This window comes from Scylla paramamosain, chromosome 29, assembly GCF_035594125.1.
Source record: "Scylla paramamosain isolate STU-SP2022 chromosome 29, ASM3559412v1, whole genome shotgun sequence".
Taxonomy (NCBI): domain Eukaryota; kingdom Metazoa; phylum Arthropoda; class Malacostraca; order Decapoda; family Portunidae; genus Scylla; species Scylla paramamosain.
In genome coordinates this window covers 1,103,754-1,116,826 of record NC_087179.1, presented here as the reverse complement: position 1 = coordinate 1,116,826, position 13,073 = coordinate 1,103,754, and the positions used below count along the sequence as shown (strand labels likewise).

The 13,073-nt window shown below is 40.5% G+C and overlaps 1 protein-coding gene across 9 annotated transcripts in view; it reads left to right on the top strand.

The window, feature by feature from the left end:
- The window catches only part of LOC135115173 (uncharacterized), a 156,340-nt gene that overhangs the window by 52,450 nt on the left and 90,817 nt on the right, over positions 1 to 13,073 (top strand). For all 9 annotated transcript variants that reach the window (XR_010275839.1, XM_064031664.1, XM_064031663.1 and 6 more), the window contains one exon: positions 12,297 to 12,511. Coding sequence is in view for 8 of the 9 variants with exons in the window: in XM_064031664.1 (XP_063887734.1) it covers positions 12,297 to 12,511 (215 nt within the window). In the remaining variant the exon portion in view is untranslated. The remainder of the gene's footprint in view (positions 1 to 12,296; positions 12,512 to 13,073) is intronic.

Below are 13,073 nucleotides of genomic sequence, written 5' to 3'. Positions count from 1 at the left end.
CATCACTTGTAGAATTTCAGACTTGTCTTCACTTTTTATTACCCTCTCCACTTTAACACACGTTTTAGTCATAACGATCACTCCCATCATCATCATCATCATCATCATCACCAATGTTAGGAGTTCCCCATTTATTTTTCCATTTTGTCTCACATAATACAGCATCATCCAGTGTGGTTCTGTTTAATAACTCATTTAATTCCATCTTTGTTGACATTAATCCATTTACATTAGTGTAACATACTTTACTTACTGTTTGATGTACCATTTCTTTATTCTCATATCTCTTACTCTCCAGAAAACTTCTTCATTCATTGTTCGCTTTTTTGTTTAGCCTCATTTACCAGCTCCTTTTGCTTCAACCTTTCAATCTCATCCATATCCCTGTTTATTCATACATTTTTATATTCTTCATCTCCAGACAACCTCAAAGACCCATTAATTACCTCTTCTGCTTGTACCTGTGTTGCAAACCTTATTCTTATGGGTCTCATTTTTTCTTATTCATATTTCCCAATTCTATGGAACTCTTCCACTTGCTTTACTACCTGACTGCCATAACCCATTACTTTTTTCAGTAATTTATTCAACAGGTTCTTTTCCTTTTCCTCTCTTTGAATTCTGCTTACTATTTTCTCTTCCTTTAAACCAAATACAGTTACTTGTTTATATTTTTCTACAGTGTCTCGCACTAATATTTTCTCTTCTTTAATAACATTTACCACTTTCTGTCTCAGGTTTTGTTTCTCATTTTTCGTGACCTCTAATCCTTCTGCTTATGCTGTCACCCTTTCTTCTCCGTTGGGCTTCTCCGATCACAATCTCATATCTGTATCTTGTCCTATCGCTCCAATCTCTCCTCAGGATTCCCCTAAGCAAAGGTGCCTCTGATGTTTTGCCTCTGCTGGTTGGGGGGACCTAAGGAGGTATTTTGCTGATTTTCCTTGGAATGACTACTGCTTCCATGTCAGAGACCCGTCTTTGTGTGCTGAGTGCATAATAGAGGTGATAGTGTCTGGCATGGAGGCGTTCATTCCTCACTCTTTTTCTTGACCTAAACCTCCCGAACCTTGGTTCAACACAGCTTGTCCTCGTGCTATACATGATAGAGAGGTGGCTCACAAAAGGTACTTAGCCTTCCATCACCAGAATCTCATGCACTTTATATTTCTGCCCAGAACCATGCCAAGTCTGTTCTCCAACTAGCCAAAAACTCCCTCATTAACAGAAAGTGTCAAAATCTTTCAAGATCTAACTCTCCTCATGACTTCTGGCATCTAGCCAAAAATATCTCCAATAACTTTGCTTTTTCTTCTTTCCCTCCTTTATTCCAACCAGATGGCACCGCTGCTATCACATCTGTTTCTAAAGCTGAACTCTTCGCTCAAACCTTTGCTAAAACTCTACCTTGGATGATTCTGGGCTTGTTCCTCTTTCTCCTCCACCCTTTGACTACTTCATGCTACCTATTAAAATTCTTCGCAATTATATTTTCCATGCCCTCACTGGCCTAAACCAAACTTCTTGTCCTATCCACTCCTACGCTGATTATACCACCCTGCACTTTTCCATGTCTTTTCATAGATGTCCAACCCTTCAGGAAGTAAACATTTCATGCAGGGAAGGCACAGAATGCTTGACTTCTGATCTTTCTAAAATTTCTGATAGGGGCAAAGCAAACGATATTGTTTAGAGCCTCAAAAACTAAATTCCTCCATCTATCAACTCGACATAACTTTCCAGACAACTATCCCCTCTTCTTCAATGACACTCAACTGTCCCCTTTTTCTACACTGAACATCCTCGGTTTGTCCTTTACTTATAATCTGAACTGGAAACTTCACATCTCATCTCTAGCTAAAACAGCTTCTATGAAGTTAGGCATTCTGAGACGTCTCCGCCAGTTTTTCTCACCCCCCCAGCTGTTAACTCTGTATAAGGGCCTTATCTGTCCATGTATGGAGTATGCTTCACATGTCTTAGGGGGGGGGGGTTCTGCTCATTCCACTCTTCTAGACAGGGTGGAATCAAAAGCTTTTCATCTCATCCACTCCTCTCCTCTAACTGACTGTCTTCAGCCTCTCTCTCATCATCGCAATGTTGCATCTCTAGCTGTCTTCTACCGCTATTCTCATGCTAACTGCTCTTCTGATCTTGTTAACTGCATGCCTCCTCTCCTCCCGTGGCCTTGCTGCACAAGACTTTCTTCTTTTTCTCACCCCTATTCTGTCCACCTCTCTAATGCAAGAGTTAACCAGTATTCTGAATCATTCATCCCTTTCTCTGGTAAACTCTGGAACTCCCTGCCTGCTTCTGGATTTCCACCTTCTTATAACTTGAATTCCTTCAAGAGTGAGGTTTCAAGACATTTATCCTTCAATTTTTGAATACCTATTTGGACCCTTTTATGGGACTGGCATCTCAGTGAGCATTTTGTTTTTTATTGAATTTTTGTTGCCCTTGGCCAGTGTCCCTCCTACATAGAAAACAAAAACAAAAAAACAAACCAAACTTTCCTGGAGATGGAATAACTATACTCACTGTACTGTTTCTCCCCTCCCCTATTTACCACTTAGGTATTCCAGGGTCTTCATAACATATCTTGTTCCACCATGAGGGATTTGTGTTATTCTGTCCTATATGCAGGGCACTAGAAAACACATCCTGCCAGCTCCGCTGCCGCCATGTGTGTGTGTGTGTGTGTGTGTGTGTGTGTGTGTGTGTGTGTGTGTGTGTGTGTGTGTGTGTGTGTGTATTTACCTAGTATTATTTATCTAGTTGTGGTTTACGGGAGGGGAGTAATCTCATAGTATCCCATCTCTATATCTATCCAGTTTGGTCTTAAAAGCACAGACAGTTAAGGCATTGACAACGTCTTCACCGAGTTCATTCCATTTGTTCACACTTCTGTGAGGAAAACTATACTTTAGATGTCTCTTCTACAGTTAACATTCTTCAGCTTCTTATTGTCCCCCCTTGTACTCTGTGCATCTTAATTTATAAAACATTTTTTGTTCACATTTTTCATACCATTTATCATTCTATAGGTGCTTATTAAATCCCCTCTCTCTCTTCTATTTTCAAGTTTAGGAATTTCCAACATTCTTAATCTTTCTTCATAGGTCGACTTACTCAATTCCAGAACCATCTTAGTGACTGCTCTTTGTACTCTTTCTAATTTTATGATATTCCTCTTTATATGAGGAAACCACATCACTGTCGCATATTCCAATCTTGGTCTTATCATGGAAATCAACATTTTATCATTCCATCATCTAAATATGAGAATGCCATTTATATTTTTTTAGCATCTTAATCATCTCTAGTAATTTTATCAATGTCTCTGTCCGGAGTCAAATTTTCAGTAACTGTTACTCCCAAATCACTTCTTCTTTTGATTTCTGTAACTTCACGCCATCCATCTCATAATTATATTGTATGCTTTTCTTACTCTTATCAAACTCCATTACTTTACTTAAATTGAATTCCATTTGCCAAGATTTACTCCATCTATTTATCTTATTTAAATCGTCTTGCAGTACCATACAATCATTTACATTTTCTACCCTTCTCATCAGCTTAGCATCATCTGGAAATAAGTTCATATAACTGTCTATTTCTTCATTTATGTCATTGACATATATTACAAACATTATTAGTTCCAACACCGACCCTTGCGGGACACCAGTAGTTACTTTTAGCCAAGATAAATTCTGGTCTTGTATTACTGTTCTCATCTCTCTATCATCCAGATAATCCTCCATCCACTCCAGCAGTCTTCCTTCAATTTTTCCATAATTTTTTATCTTCCATAGCAATCTTTGGTGTGGTACTTTGTCAAACACTTCCTTCAAGTCTAAGTAGACACCATCCACCCATCTGTTTCTCTCCTGCACGATATCAATTACCCTTGAATAAAAGGACAATAAGTTCATGGAGCATGATCTTCGCCTCCTAAATCCATATTGACAATTTACCAAAACTTTATCTCTTTCCAAGTGTTCCATCCATCTTTCTTTTATTGTTCTTTCGCATAGTTTTCCTACAACGCCAGTCAAGGACACTGGTCTATAATTTAGTGGATTTTCCTTATTTCCTGCTTTGAATATTGGTGTAATATTTGCTCTCCAATCTTTCGGTACTCTTCCCTGTGATAGTGATGTCATCACTAGACTGAATTTTATCAGCCAGTTGTTCTCTACATTCCTTCAATTTCCAGTTTGATACTCCATCTGGACTAGTTGCTTTATTTACATCAAGTTCTTCCATCATCTTAAGTATTTCCTCATAACTGACTGGGACTGTACTTAGTATATTCCTCACCAGCTTGTGTGTGTGTATGTGTGTGTGCTGATGTGACTGTGAAGGTCTTCTTATCAATGTAGAATGTCAACACAGACCTACGCTCAATTACTGATGAATGCAGGTGGTGGATGCGTGTCTATTACTTCTTTTTTTATGTAGAGAGAGAGAGAGAGAGAGAGAGAGAGAGAGAGAGAGAGAGAGAGAGAGAGAGAGACTCACCTTGTGCACAAACACACAGCTGCCCACTGATCTCTTTTCTGATAACTTTGTCTTCCCTACCCTCCCCATTTATTTTTCCTTCACACATCATCACCTCTTCTGTACTATCTTCCAACCATCCCCAAGCATAAATATGTGTGTGTGTGTCTGTGTGTTGTAGTTGCACCCGGAAAAAATCAACTCCTGCCTGATATTTCTATGGCAATAAGTTACTACTCATGGGCCTATGCTGTATTTGAATAACACACATTTTTTAAGCATCTGGAACAGAGTTAATAGTTGGTATTTTGGGTCCTCTAGCAATAATTTGTGCACTGTATGCTCATCAAGAGTGAGGCATTCTTTGACATCCAGGACTGCCACCATAGTGGTCACAGCAATTGCCTCCACTAGATCCTCCTGTTGCTTGTATTGTGCATCAGGCTGTGTTTTGGAGGCAGGATATTGTGAGAGGAAATCTGCCTCACTGTTTCTCTTCCCTGGTAGGTAATGAACCATGAAGTGGTACTGGAGCATCCTTTCCTTTAGACCCTTGCTCCAATCAGTGAGGACAGTGATGGGTCTGGTATGGTCGTAGTAATCAAGGCTGTCTTGCCATCTGATATATTGCTTCTTTTGCCTGATTTAGCTTCTGCCACAGCTGCTCATCCTAGTACACTTTCCTCCCTGTAGGCTTCTTAAGGTCATGAAGCAATTGCATGATGAGGGCTGTGGTGAGGAAGGGTGCCAGTTTACTAACAAACCTATAACAGGACCTTATGTCATTGATGGAGGGCTGCTCTGGCATGGAGAAGTTACTACTGGTGGACAGATGATCCTCCATTGGCCTGTATGACTCCTAGTCAAGGTGAAACCCCATCATTTCCACCTCTCGCTGACAGAACTGAAACTTCTCTGGCTTGAGGGTGATCCCATTGCTAGTGCATAGCTTGAGAAAGTCATACATGTACTAGTAGGCCTTTTCAATGCTGTCATCATGAAGGAGCATATTGTTGATGCATTTGTGCTTGTGAGGCAAGTCCCTAATGGCATTGTTGAACCTCCTTGTATAGGGGTCTGTGGCTGAACCATGCCCCATGGGTATCCTGTAATACTGATAGCAGCCCCAGGGGGTGATGAAGGTTGTGAGGTACCTACTCTCCTTGTTGAGTTTGACCTGGTGTGATCCCCAGTGAGCATCTGCCATAGTTTTATAGGATTGTGGAGGAATGTTGGACACCATATTAAATGGTGCCAGTGTGTGGTGTGTTTCCTGCAGGCAGCATGCATGTGTAGGCATAGGGCTGTGCACTCTCAAGTAAGTGTATGTGATGTGGGGCTCCATCCATGACAGGGAAGGGGTGTCTGTTGGTGTTGAATGTAGTGGATGAGAACTGCCTCAGTAATCACTGCTCTAGCTGGGGAATGTTCTCCAGTGGCTAGAATGGCACATTTGTGTCTGGCGGGGGACAGCTGTCAAACACATTTGCTGCCTCCATGGCAGTGACGGTGGATGGTAGAAGTGGAAAGCTGCTGTGCACCAATCCCAGGCCCCTGCCAGCAGTACATGACAGGTACAGACACCACTTATTTCACAAAGTGAACCTGTTTTTTTTTTCTTTTTTTCTTTTATTTATTTATTTATTTTTTTTATATAGGAGGGACACCAGCCAAGGGCAACAAAAATTCAATATAAAAAAATCTCACAAATAGGGTCTGAAGTGGTAGCCAAAAATTGAAGATGACTGTCTTGAAACCTCCCTCTTGAAGGAATTTAAGTCATAGGAAGGTGGAAATACAGAAGTGGGCAGGGAGTTCCAGAGTTTACCAGAGAAAGGGATGAATGATTAAGAATACAAGTTAACTCTTGCATTAGGGAAGTGGCCAGAATAAGGGTGAGAGAAAGGAGAAAGTCTTTTGCAGCGAGGCTGCAGGAAGAGGAGAGGCATGCAGTTAGCAAGATCAGAAGAGCAGTTTGCATGAAAATAGCAGTAGAAGATAGCTAGAGATGCAACATTGCAGCAATGAGAAAGAGGCTGAAGACAGTTAGTTAGAGGAGAGGAATTGATGAGACAAAAAGCTTTTGATTCCACCCTGTCTAAAAGAGCGGGATGAGAGGAAATCCCCAAGATATGTGAAGCACACACCATACATGGACGGATAAGGCCCTCGTACAGAGTTAGCAGTTGAGGAGTTGAGAAAAACTGGCGGAGATGTCTCAGAATGCATAACTTCATAGAAGCTGTTTCAGCTAGAGATGAGATGTGAAGTTTCCAGTTTAGATTATAAGAAAAGGACAGACCAAGGATGTTCAATGCAGAAGAGGGAGACAGTTGAGTGTCACTGAAGAACAGGGGAAAATTGTCAGGAAGGTTGTGTCGAGTTGATAGATAGAAGAATAGTTTTTGAGGCATTGAGCAATACCAAGTTTGCTCTGCCTCAATCAGAAATTTTAAAGAGATCAGAAGTTGGGCATTCTGTGGCTTCCCTGGGTGAACTGTTTACTTTCTGAAGGGTTGGAAGTCTCTTTTTAGGGACTTGGAAAAGTGCAGGGTGGTATCATCAGTGTAGGAGTGGATAGGACAAGAAGTTTCTAGATCATTGATGAATAATAGGAAGAGAGTCAATGACAGGACAGAACGCTGAAGAACACCACTGTTAATAGATTTAGGAGAAGAACAGTGACTGTCTACCACAGCAGTAATAGAACGTTCAGAAAGGAAGCTTGAGATGAACTTACAGAGAGAAGGATAGAAGCCGTAGGAAGGTAGTTTGGAAATTAAAGCTTTGTGCCAGACTCTATCAACAACTTTTGATATGTCTAAGACAACAGCAAAAGTTTCACTACAATCTCTAAAAGAGGATGGCCAAGACTCAGTAAGGAAAGCCAGAAGAAAATCCATACTGGCAATCAGAAAGAAGGTTGTGAAGTGATAAATGTTTAAGAATCTTCCTGTTGAGGATAGATTAAAAAACTTTAGATAGGCAGGAAATTAAAGCAATAGGACATTAGTTTGAGGGCTTAGAATGGTCACCATTTTTAGGAACAGGCTGAATGTAGGCAAACTTCCAGCAGGAAGGAAAGGTAGATATTAACAGACAGAGCTGAAAAGTTTGACTAAGCAAGGTGCAAGCATGGAGGTGCAGTTTTGAAGAACAATAAGAGGGACCCCATCAGGTCCATAAGCCTTTCAAGGATTTAGGCCAGTGAGGGAATGGAAAACATCATTGCGAAGAATTTTAATAGGTAGCATAAAATAGTCAGAGGGTGGAGGAGAGGGAGAAACAAGCCCTGAATCATTCAAGTTAGAGTTTTTAGCAAAGGTTTGAGCAGAGTTCAGCTTTAGAGATAGATGTGATAGCAGTAGTGCTATCTAATTGAAATAAAAGAGAGAAAGAAGAAGAAGCAGAGTTATTGGAGATGAATTTGGCTAGATGCCAGAAGTCATGAGGGGAGTTAGATCTTAAAAGATTTTGACACTTTCTATTAATGAAGGAGTTTTTATCTAGTTGAACAGACTTGGCATGGTTCTGGGCAGAAATATAAAGCACATGAGATTCTGGTGATGGAAGGCTCAAGTACCTTTTGTGGGCCATCTCTCTATCATGTATAGCATAAAAAAACAGACTGTTTTAAACCAAGGGTTGGAAGGTTTAGGTCAAGAAAAGAATGAGGAATGTACATCTCCATGCCAGACACTTATCACCTCTGTTATTCGCTCAGCACACAGAGATGGGTTTCTGACATGGAAGCAGTAGTCATATTCCAAGGAAAATCAGCAAAATACCTCCTCAGGTCCCCCCAACTAGCAGAGGCAAAACACCAAAGGCAACTCTGTTTAGGAGGATCCTGAGAAGGGATTAGAGCATTAGCACAAAATACAGATATGAGATTGTGATTGAGGAGCCCAACAGAGAAGAGAGGGTAACAGCATAAGCAGAAGGCTTAGAGGGTGCGAAAAGGTCAAGAATGTTGGGTGTATCTCCAAGATGGTCAGGAACACGAGTGTGTTGAACTGCCAGGGGCAGTGATAGCATGGTGCTAACCCTATGCTGGTTAGTGGGATCTTGACAAGGTCTTAGAGGCCAACTTGTTGCTGTAGCAATGCTGGCTGGAAACCAAGTGATGACATTAAGGTGGGGCCAGTGACACACATCTGAGCCCCTTTGTCAACCACAGTTGTCACTGTGCACTCCTGCCTATCCACCTTTGGGACCAGTATGATTTGCAGGAGAGGTTTTGGAGAGATATTGGGAACACCATTGACAACACTGCTAACTGTTTTACCAGCCTCCCACCTCCTGGTACTCCAGCACATTTTACTAAGATATCCATGCTTCCTGCAGGCAATACAGAAAAGATCCATAGCAGAGCAGGAGGCCTTGTCAGGAGTGTGCCTGCTCCCATGGTTATGGCAGGGCACGTAGATGGTGGCAGTGTGGAGCGAGGCGGCAACTGTAGGCTGTGGGGTGGTGATGTCACCATCACTGATACACCAGAAGCACGCAGACTTCTCCCATCTGCGATGGCGTCATGATGTGCTGCCTCAAAGAACAGCTAAAACCCTGAAGGGCATCAATATCACTGAATTACTGCTGGAACTCTTCCTTCCTCATGGCAAGATTACTTAAACTTACCATACCTTTGTGTAGGAGCATGTACTCTGGGAAATCACATTCACACTGAGGGAACTGGAACATACAGTCCAAAGCTTGGTGGGAGCACTGCACAAAGAATGCATTCACAGGTTTGTTCACAACCGAAAACCTCAGACCAGTGCACTGCCTAATTCAAAGGATGTAGGATGACCTTTGCAGTGGCATCTAGTGTTTCTGCTTGTGACATGTTTTGCCACAGTTCCATGATGAGTTAGCATCTAGGGCACACTGGAGGTTGGCAGCACAAAGCAAGCAAATGTAGAAGGCATCCTTTTGATCTGGCCATTTTGCACAGAGTAGCCAGGCTTTCACTAAGTGACCATAATCTAAACCCTGCATCTCGAATCCACATTTCTCTGGCATAGCTCCAGCAAGAGTTCTTCCTAGTTTTGGTTTGTGTGTGGTAGATAATGATGCTGAGCTTTCCTGAAGAGAAGTGATGGTTTCCTGTTGGCTGAGGGAGGCTGACTGCCTGGGTGAGGAAGACCAACGTGCAGAGGGAAGCTGCAGTCAAGGTGCAAGGCTGTGGCAGCCTTGAGGAGTTAGACCTGAGCAGCAGTTGCTTTGGATATAAGGTTCAAGGGTCACTGTGCCATGTGGGAGCTGTCAAGAAAAGAAACCAGCTGGAATCCTTGTGGCTTTATTGAAGTAAAGCCCTCTATCTTCTCACAATGCCTGCTTGGTACTAACTGCTCCCTGCTGCAGGTAACAGGTGCCAAGTACCTTAATATCCTGCAACCATCGATGTGTTATAATTATGACAGCATGAATTTATCACAACTTAATCTCTCATTAGTATATTTACAAAAAATATTACAAAGATCACTTGTTCCATTACAACTAAAGATGGTAGTGTGGATAACTGGTGATTATTTTCAACATCACATGATATCTCTGAATATGCACACAGAAGCATAATGTGCACCATCCTCAGCATAGGATCTTTGTGGCTATATTTGGTCTGGTCTGGGTCTCCAGTCACAGCACACTCCTTGTGAGTCACTACCATCTTGCCCTTGCCATGAGACCACCAACACCATCTGTATATAGCTGGCTTACCATGCATGATTTAAAAGATCTCTGAGATTGTACTAGGAAATATATAAGCTTCTTCTAGTACTTCTGTAGAGGTGGTGGTCAAGGAAACACAGTGGTAAAAATCGGCTGCAGTTTATTAATAAAACTTGCCAGGAGCTGCCCATCCGCCAGCAAGGCTGGTTGGACAAGGACTACTGAGTGGGGTGATTGCTGGACCTGCCAGCTCAGGTCATGGTTGGGGCTGGCATCCAGAGACAAAGGGTGAGGGTTGACCTCACTCCCTCGTGGTGATAGGCATCAGCTGAAGGTTGAGTCAGGTCGGGGACAAAGGTGAGGTTTGCCAGGGCTGTCAAGTCCAAGGGGAAAGGCACACCATGGAATGTGGGTGGCAAGGGTGTGGGATGTGTGTTCCCACACCAGTACAAGATGTCTCAAGGAGAAAAAATATACAATACTGAATTACACTTGCCTAGTTCATTACAGACACATTGCATCTGTTGATATTTGAGATTTCCACTTAAAATTCACAGTGAGAAACAACCCAAATTCATTATAGAGATGAATAGTAGTTGAATGTTATTAGAGGAAATAACATTGCTGTTATCTTGGAATCTGTGTCTAGATAATAAACAGAGCTTGTGTAGTTTATACTACCTTTGTTTTTGTTCACACATATTGTCAAGCATTCCTCAGTGCACATTGATAATTGAAACATCTTATATCTTAAGATACAAGTGGGAAATTCACAAGAAATGAATGTGAATGAAACATTGATATAGAAAATGGAACCATTATCACACAAGTACTTTGTTCTCACTACTTATCTCATATGACTGTAGGATCACTTATTTTATCCATCTCTAATGCCTCACTTCCAGTGGGACTACCTTGGAAGGTGATGGTCACATCAGAATAATCTCCACCTTTTCCTTTTCAATAAATTTCTTCTTGTTTCTTTATACTTTCCCCTTTACTATTGCTCCCTTATTTATTCATTCACCCTGCCCTTTCACTTTTCTAAAGACTTTCCTCTTCTACTATTCTATTCGCTCATATTTTCCAGCTAGATCTTAAGCTGTTCTTGTTAATTTGTAGCTAATTGGACAACTTAGGCAGTCTGTCTGTTTTTTTGCTTAGAAACTGGCCCCTCTACACTAACTTTATTTTTGTTTTCTGCAGCTGAATTTTATTTCACTCATTGTGGTACTTATGTAATTTCCTTGTCACTGTATTATAGAATGATCATGCATTACAGCTGCACTGGAGAAAGGATCAATTTGACCACAAAGGTAATTGATAATTGAGATAATGTGACAAAGTCAAAGAGAGGGTTGTAAATGTTGTTTTTATACAAACAAAAAATGAAATGTGATGGAGATTTTAGATGATAATAATGTTATGAAATAATGAATAAGAAGGAGGAAAGGAAAGATGTTCATATGAAGTTATCATTGTCAGACAACAGTTGGTTTGCAAATTGTGTATAACTGTCTCTTTTTACTTTGGTTAGCAACAGCTATCCACCTCCTGCAGCTCGTTACAAAGAACTGCTTTCTTCCTTACCTTTCTATTTTCTGTAAAGTTATATATAGGGAAAAAAATATTACATGACACTATTTCTTGTTACAGTAGTTCCATAATTTCATGTAAAATCATCTTGAAATTGAAATTGTTATAAGCATTTCAATTTTATTAATTTACTTGTTGACTTATTTGTTTATATATATATATATATATATATATATATATATATATATATATATATATATATATATATATATATATATATATATATATATATATATATATATATATATATATATATATATATATAATTTTTTATTTATTTATTTTATTTTTTTTTACTTGCATTGTCTTTTTAAGTCAATTTGAACTTTTCAATAGTCATAATCCACTAGCATTCTGCTTTTCAGTGATGAAGCAACCAGTTAAGTATGTACAACTCAAAATAGATGAGATACAGATTCATTTAAATTAAATAGTTGCATTACAAGAATAGTGTATAGGACCCTCAATTTTGCTTACAAACCTTAAATGGGATCACCATATCACTAATTCCATGTCTTATCTTCTAGCTTCCAAGCCTAGCAATCTCAGGGAGGTACTTACATTGCAATCTGAAGGAAATATCATGACAGAGAAGAATCATGAGCATCTGTCACCCCTCAAGCAAGTAACAGAGGTTGTGTATGACAGTCTCGGTGTTAGTGATGTTCCAAACTTGACGGCTACATTGTATGCCCATCCTAGACTCAAAGGGCTTCAGATACAACTCTCAAGACAGCATGTGGTGAGTGCACTGAATTCTAACAGAATTAAGCCATTCATTCTAAAACATATCGATTTATTGGCATTTGCATCTACTTTGGAGCAGATGTAGGGTAGAGAACAGTTTTATTACAAAGGGACAGGGATAAACCATTGTACCTCATTGTGGAAGTATATAGTATTCCCCTGCTATTTGCAAGGATTATGTTCCAAGCCTCCTGCAAACAGCAAATATCCGCAGATCCTACAAGGCTCAGAAATACCTACTGTATTTGCCACTGCTTAAGTTGCACTTTTTCTTGCAAAAAGTATCTAATAATTACCATGCATCTAATGCAGCCATAGTAAAGATGCCTAGGCCTGTAAGCCTATGCTTATAGGTATGGAGTTGAAGCACACGCAAATATTGTTACTAATAATAAAATTTCTCTCTCTCTCTCTCTCTCTCTCTCTCTCTCTCTCTCTCTCTCTCTCTCTCTCTCTCTCTCTCTCTCTCTCTCTCTCTCTCTCTCTCTCTCTCTCTCTCTCTCTCTCTCTCTCTCTCTCTCTCTCTCTCTCTCTCTCTTCCCCTCCCTCCCTCTGTC